Raw genomic sequence first — 7,653 nt, 5'->3', positions numbered from 1 at the left:
TCTGAGATCCGACGCTGAAGCAACCCTGGGGGTTGCAGACTTGGATCCGCGAGGCCCAGGACAGTTCTCATCCTCGGGATTGTTCCGATCCTCGTGGGCCGGTGGGGAGCCGGGGACAGGGATCTGGCCCCCACCGCGTGCATCCAGATGCGCGGGACCTATCGGGACTGGCCCCATCTCCGGGCCTTGCCCTCCAACTCTCCCCCCTCCCCAATCCCGTCTCGGGGTGGAGACTCTCCAAGCCCCAAAGTTTCGAGGGGGAGGAGAGCCATGGGAAGAGAGTGTAGATGCCCCCATTGCTTCAGTGCGTAAACACAGCCACTCACGCTCCCATCGCACCCCGCACACCCCAGCAGGCAGTCTGCCTCTGTTCCCCGGTCAGGGACTGACTGGGAAAGCGGGTTGGGGCTGTTGGGAAAAAGCTGGAGCTGATGGCGAGATTGCCGCGGCTATAAATCCATCACTTCCCAGGTCAGCTCCGCGAGGCGCTTGGGACTAGGGCTGGCGGAGTGAATTCCTGGGCTAGCGCGCATGCGTCGGCAGGTAGCAACCCAGCTCTTTATGACCAGGTGAGATGTTGGTGAGCAGGTAAAAAAGGAGGATTTGCCTAAGCGATTCCAAGGAGCGGGCCCGGTCGAGCCCTATAGCCCATGCCCGGCGGGGACCAGTCGCCAGGAGCGCCGAGCCGCGATGTCCATACTTGCCAAAATGGGGGACTGGCAGGTACGGGGGTTTGCCTGGGCTGGGGCGGAGGTGGGCGGAGGTGGAGCGGGGGAGGGGTGTGGGAGGGGGAGGCGGAGAGGTAGAGCCGTGGCCCAGGGCAGGAGAGTCGTAGGTGAGGCGCGCCTGGAAGCGCCCGGGAGTGTCCCAGGAGAGAAAGAGGACAAGAAAAACGCGCGCAGGCGGCGGCCGCTGCGCTGGGGGCAACGTGAGCTGCCCGCGGGCCGGGCGCTGGGGAAAGTTCGGCGTATGCTCCACAGGTGGCCCTGGGGGTCACTTGTGGTTTGCGCTACAGCAGCCCCCCCAACTCCAAGTAGAAACTGGGGAGGATGACAAATTCAGAAGTGGGGAGGGCGCAGGGTGGGGACTGCGGTGCGGCGTGATGAGTGTTCCCTGCTTGCAACGCTTTGGGTCTTGCCCCAGACCCCAAGCCTGCGCGTGAGGTGGGGTTCTGGTGCACCTGTCCCTCTTTGTGCCTCCAAGTTTTGGGGACCTAGGAGGTGTGGAGAACGGAAAGGTGTCCGGAGAGGAGCGCGGCGAGCACGTTCTTTTAAAATATACTTAAAAGAGTTTGCGCAAAGTTTATCTTCTCAGTCCGCTTCCTGAAGTCTGTTTTCGCCGTTTGGGCTACGGATGGGGGTGACTGGATGGGAGTTGACTGGTGGATGATAAAGAAGAAGGTCTAAAATTTGCGGAAACCAAAGCTTGCTAAGCTTGGCCCTGCTAGGCCGCAGCACCTCAAGGCCGTCTAGGCTCCGGATCCTGCCCGCCCTGAGCCACGAACCAGACCCCAGCCACGGGGCGCTCTCCTTTTCACTTCCAGATGTTTCCCCTATGGGAACTAGGGCTTTTTGGCCAGGTTGGTGAGGGTAGCATCCTCTCCCCTGTAGTTGATTTCATAATGGGAACCCCGGGGCTCTCTTTTCGCCTCAGCAAAGCGAGGCCTGATTAGGGCGAGGTTCTGTTCACCTAAGTGTGTAGGGCGATTCGAACCAAACGCCCCGATTTGCCAAAGAAAAGTCGGGACTCTGTTCCTTCTGGGGCGAGTTCTTTCGCTTGTTTCAGATTTAGGCCATTAGAAGTAAAGTTCGGAGAAGTCCTGTCTTCACTACATTCCCTGGAGTTTGGGAAAGAAAGTCATCTTGCAATATTTCTTTCCTTGCACTTAATATTTTTGTTTATCAACCATGAGTTCTTTTATGCTTCTCCCTCAAGTTAAATCTCACTAAATGAAACTTCATTTCCAAAGTTAGGCTAACTTTGTGGTTTAAGGATACAAATTCCACACCAAACACAAGTCCTGGGACTGCACGCCTTTCCCTCCCTTGCCTCTGTTGGCCTCAGGGCCCTCCATTCTCTTCTCGGGGGGTAAAAACTGGTTAAGTTCTTTGGCTGAAGTTTTTGGGGTTTCCTCTGTAAGCCGGAAAAACTGCTGCAGACTTCCTCGGCAGTGAGAAGGCGCTGGGAGCGCAGGCAGGGCCTGGGTCTGGGCCTCCAGTGGGACGGACTAAGGTTCGGAAGCAGCTAGGTTACAGCTTGAAGGGGAAAGGAGTGAATCCTGGGCCTGGCTCCTGCGGATTTGGGACCAGGAGGGACGGGATGCTCCGAACTCGGCCTTTTGGGCTCCTGGGTCTTACTAGGTGGTGACAACCGGAGAAAACAGAGTCATTGTGTCCCCTGCCGTCTCTTTGTTTCTCTTGGTGTCTCCGTCTCTCATACAGATACTTGCTCTCACCCCACCCCCGCCCCCACGCCCTTTCCACGCCCCAAAATCGGGCCTGGACCCCTGACCCCTAACCCCAGGCCTGGCGCTGCTGTCCTGGGGTCCCAGCGAGGCCGCAGCATTGACATGCAATCAAGCGACTTGTCGTGGTAATGACGCTCACACCAATGCGGCTCCGTTGGCTTCAGGGGCGACCCGGGTGCTTGCCCCGGCCTTTCTTCAGTGCCCATAACACTGGCGGCGGCGCTGAGCCCTCAGGCCCCAATCTGCACCTCAAAGGTGCCCTCGGCGGGAATACAACAACAGTTTAGCAGCCCGGGCGGGTGCGGAGCCAGAGATCTGCGGGGCGCGGGACAGCAAGATGGGGGGTCGTGGAGAAGATGAAGGGCCAATGCCTTCCTCAGCTCACAAACTAAAGAAAGAAAGCGAAACTTAGAGTTCCCTTAAGCACGCTGTGGTGACGTCTGGGGGTGGAAAATCCATGCTCCCAGGCCTAGGATTTGGCCTATAGATCACGGCTCTGCGGCTGCGGCCACCGCTGGGAAGGTGCCAGTCCCCCTGGCGGCCCATCTCTCGACTTTAAGCCACTGAGGTGGACCCCAGGGCAGTCCCACAGGGTGCGTGGTGCTAGCCCTAGAGCTCACCCTTTCCAGGGTGGAATGAGGCGGGGAGTGGAGTACTAGGTTTAGCCATAAGCCTGTTCCGGCAGCGAAGGGAGTGCAGGGCGGCGCCCACGGCTTGCGGAGGGAGTCCCCGGCTCTAAATCCCTCTTCCAGCTCTAGTCTTCCTAACTTTTGGGGGCCGGGGGTGGGGGTGGGGTGGCGAGTTTCTGGCCTACTCTGCGTGGCTTGGGAAATTTGCTGCAGTCTTCTGGAGGGAGAATTTCCCTTCCACAGGCTTGGGAGAGGCGGGAGGGGCCCTCTCTCCTTTTGCCTTCTTTCCACCTGTTAGGGAAAGCTCAGATTTTCAACAGCCTATGCCTCACTTCGAGGCCGCAGTATGGAAACCAGGGAGGCCTGGAGATTTGCAAGAAACAGACCCAGAAGGCATCAGAGGTTGTTAGCAGAGCAGCTCTGAGGCGAGACCTACTATTGTTGAGGAGTCTGCTGTATTTACGTGGGAGAAAGACAGACCGAAACTTTTTTATGGAGGACAAATGAGGAAGCTCGGCCAGAGAAATTAATTATTCTGTATTTCGAGTATCACGTCTTTGTATTTTAGTCCTTTCTTTTAAAAAATCCACGAAAATAGAAGAAAAAATATCTAAAGCTCCGGTGGGGCGAGCAGGCCCCTGTGTAGAGCGGGATAGCCTAGACTGGCCAACCTGGATGAGGGGGTAGCTGCCGGGCCTCCGGGTTCTGCGCCGCGAGTGCTCCCGCGTTAGTAACATGACCAAATCATGAAGGAACTCTCCCTGCTTTAATTAAAAAGGGGGATCTTGGGAAAACTGGAGCAGATTAGCACAGCGAAGCGTTGGTTCCCAGCGATTTATTTTGATGCATGCATGACACATGTCAGTATTTCGGCTCAACTCCAGAAGCGACTGTGAGTCTCCATAGGAGTTCTGTATACTTGTCCACATCGCACCTAGGAAACCTTTAGCCCAAACACCATGTTGATTTATTACTCGGCCCTAGCTTCATACAAACGAGAGGAAGATCATTTAACCCCCAGAGCTGTTAAGTAACCTTTTCAGGGTACAATTTTTATTTTACACTCGGGAATTAAATGATCGCAAACCTCAGCCGAGCGACTGGAGCCGTTTGGCAAAATCTCCAGCCTGGAGGAAAGCGCAAAGCCAATGAAACTCCCAAGGCTCTGCGGCCTGAGGTGGTACTGCCCCGAGCGGAGGCGATCTCTTGTTGGGTAAAAATCCTGGAGTGACTTCGCTGGTCCTGGTTTGGTGGTTATATTTAATTGCGAAAGGGATAATAATTTCTAACAAAATTGGACGTGGCCGAAAGGATAGCGCCGTTAGTGGCAGCAGGGGTGAGGAAGAGGTGCTGGGGGCCGGGCCCCAGGCTCACCAGCTCTGGCCCGGCGTAGCGTCCGGCCTTTGCTCAGGGCATCTCCCGCCAGGAGGGGACCGAAGGGAAGGGGAGTGGGGAGGAATGCGGGGGGTGGCACCGCTAGGAGAGGGGCGTACGGCGGGGCTGGGAGATTTCCTCGGCTCACAGGCAAGCGTGCGCTCTAGGAGCAAGTTCGCTGCTCGAAGAGGCCTTTATACCTGGGTCGGAGCGGCCGGCGGCAGATTGTGGTGCTGGCGAGTAATTGGACTATTGTTGATATGCTAATGAGGCGATTAGGCTGTTGGTAAAGAGCTGGAAAAGGGAAAAGTTTCTACCATTAGAGGGAGATCTCCGAGCGCACACGGGAGCTCTATCCCTTCTCTCCTCCTCCTCCTCCTCACCCTCCTCCTCCTCTTCCTTTTTGCCCTCCTCCTCCTCGACCTCCTCCTCCTCCTCTTCTCCCTCCTCCTCCTCTTCTCCCTCCTCCTCCTCCTCCTCCTCCTCTCACCGTCGCAGCCTGCACTTTGCGCTTACCCAGAGAGTAGCTCCACTTTGGTGCGAGGCGGAGAGGGGGCAAATCCATTCACGCCGATCCATGAAAATGCTTTGGAAACTGACGGATAATATCAAGTACGAGGACTGCGAGGTAAGCGCGGCGCTGGGTCAGTTATCCTTGCGGCCTCAGGCTCCGAGCTCTACCTTCCCGCACCTCCTCTTCTCGCATCCAGCTGAGAAACGCGGGTGAGACAAACTTTCCGAAGCGCAGCGCTCGCCTCTCGGATTCGCCCGATGAACGCAGGGGAGAGGCTGGAGAGGGAGGATGTGGACGCTCCCTTTTTCATTTCCCTCCTTCGAAGCCCATGTCCCACTTCCCCCCTTTTTCTGACCAATATGGGCTGTGTCTAAGCGTAGAGCGAAGAGACAAGCATGGATTTTTGAAGCAATTGCTGGCAGTTGGGCGCGCGCCTGTGCACTCCGCGTGTCTCTCCAGCGAGATCCTTGGGGCCCAAGTACCAGGAAGAGAAAGGAAAGAGGAAAAAAAAAAACCTTTTCCCTTTTTAACTTCCTCTCTGATCCTCAATATTCCTTTTTTATTTATTTATTTTTCCTTCCTTCCGTCCTCCCCGCCCCCCTTTCTTAAAAGGTTCATTTCTATTTGGAGAAGGGGTCTGCACACTTCGCTCTGAGCCTGGGTTGCATCTCCTAGTTAGCGGGTTCAATTTGAGAGCACTCAACTCCCAAATCACAACGGGGCCCACTGCAGGTAGTCTATATTATTCAAGAAGTTCTAAGCCGCTTCTCCCTCTGAGCTACTTGGTCGGCGTGTCCCTGGGGTGGGTGGGGGTGGGAGACTGAGCCACACGGAGTCTGCTGGCTGCGGGTCCCCACGCATCCGCCCCTGCAGCAGCCCGGCACTCGGCTGTGTGACCGTGGGAATCCTGGAGGGGCTGCATGCGACCTCCGGTGAGGGGAGCCCGCCGGGCCAATAAAGCGCGCCGCATCGGAACCCATTTAAAAGCCCAAGGTCCCCGGATTTCGGCTTCTTGGGGCAGCCGGGGAAGCCCCAGCACCACCGGTCCGCCCGCGGGAGGCGCTGGGACCCGGCCTGGCCACCTCTGCCCCAACCTCCCTCACAACCCCCGCTGAAATGATCCGATGATTCACGGGAGGGGAAGATGGAGGGGGCCGCGCCGGAGATTACCTAAATAAATAGGTGGGAGTCCCTGCTTTGGCTATTTTTCTTTTTTCTTTCTTTTTTTTTTTGGCATTTGAAGTGGGAAAGCCAGGCGTGAAGGTCTGTGAGGGCGCAGTGGCGGGGTCTTGTCCTCACTTGAAATCAGAACCTGGTTTTATGTGAACGCTGTATCACCGTCCCCTTCCCCCTTTCTTTCTGTAGACTATTTAAAATCTCACTCCTTTCCCGGGCCCTTCCTTTTCGTTCTCCCCCCCCCCGCCCCCCAATGGGGCAAGAGGTGGCATCCCACCGAGACCGACGCTTCTCTGGGGACTCCTGTCGTGCGTTGTGTATGGCGCAGACACCCACGTCAGACCAGCTGCTTTGTTTTCAGGACGGGGGGACCTTTGAGAACTAGTCGGGGTGAAACTCTGTCCCTAAGTCTCCGAGGGTTTATTGTCCCGGTCCCAGCAGTAGCCCGAGGCTCGGGCATTCACTTTCGTCAAGGCCGAAACCCAGCGCCCCGCGCCGAATCCGAACTTCCACGCCGCGCTAGGTGCCTATGGGACCTTGTTGTGAGGCGATGAATTTGCACCCCTAGAGAGAGACCCTGTGGGGGCGCATGTTGAATGTGTGTGTGAGGCAAAAAACCAACAACAGGAAAACAAACGAAACGGGGAAGAGAATAGAGTGAAGACTGTTTCGACAACTTTGACTGCAGTGGGAGAGCGCCGGAGCAGGGATTTCGGGTTTCCGAGCCGGATTGGGGCTGTCTAATTATGTCGGGGCTCTGCAGAGACACGCAGGAGGCGAGGTGCCGCTTGTTCTGACAACCCGGCGGGCAGACTGGCAGCGGCGGCAGCCTTGCCGCGCTGGGAGAGAGCGAGCAGTGTCATCAGGGGGGGCGTCGGGCGGGAGTAGCCCAGCCAGTCGGACGGGTTTGTGCCGGGAGCCCGTGCCAGCAGCGCCCGGGCTGGGCCGCCTCGCATCTCTGCGTGCCCCGGGCCGCGTCCGGGCTCCGGTCCCCCAGCCCCTGCCCTGGAGAGCCGAGGGCGGGGCGGCAGCTGCCGCAGAGAGCACAGCCCAGGGTGTCCGAGGGAAGCTCGCTCCGTGGCAGAAGCAAGGGCCGGTCCGGGGAGGGGCGCCAAGCCATGGAGGAGCGGTGCGGCCGCGGGCAGCCGAATCCCAAGTCCCAGGCCCGGCTGCGGAGCGGAGGAGCCCGCGGCCGGAGAGGGCGGGGAAGCACCGCGGGTGCCGAGAGCCGGATGAACGCCTGGACGCGGTCGCCGGCAGCTCCTATCCGCGACGCACGGCCCCCACGGTATCCCGAGGTCTGCCCCAGTCTTTTGGGTCCGATTGTCCTCTCTCGCTTCCTCTCCCCCTCCCCCTCCCTCTCTCTCTCTCTCTCTCTCAAACACACACACACACACAGGGCGCTCTCCTTTTCACTTCCAGATGTTTCCCCTATGGGAACTAGGGCTTTTTGGCCAGGTTGGTGAGGGTAGCATCCTCTCCCCTGTAGTTGA

At 57.9% G+C, this 7,653-nt stretch overlaps 1 protein-coding gene across 2 annotated transcripts in view; it reads left to right on the top strand.

The window, feature by feature from the left end:
* Positions 1 to 592: 592 nt before the first annotated feature.
* The window catches only part of TFAP2A (transcription factor AP-2 alpha), a 22,968-nt gene continuing 15,907 nt past the window's right edge, over positions 593 to 7,653 (top strand). The window contains exon 1 of one of the 2 annotated variants that reach the window (XM_019656493.1): positions 593 to 723. In XM_019656493.1, the coding sequence (XP_019512038.1) occupies positions 691 to 723 (33 nt within the window). In that variant the 5' untranslated portion in view covers positions 593 to 690. Of the gene's footprint in view, positions 724 to 5,012; positions 5,099 to 7,653 lie in introns of those variants that run through there. The other variant, XM_019656492.1, reaches the window with a different exon arrangement.

Source organism: Hipposideros armiger, unplaced genomic scaffold (assembly GCF_001890085.2).
Source record: "Hipposideros armiger isolate ML-2016 unplaced genomic scaffold, ASM189008v1 scaffold_259, whole genome shotgun sequence".
In the NCBI taxonomy this organism is placed as follows: Eukaryota; Metazoa; Chordata; class Mammalia; order Chiroptera; family Hipposideridae; genus Hipposideros; species Hipposideros armiger.
The sequence above is the reverse complement of the archived record's forward strand: the minus strand, read 5'-3'. Positions and strand labels throughout refer to the sequence as shown.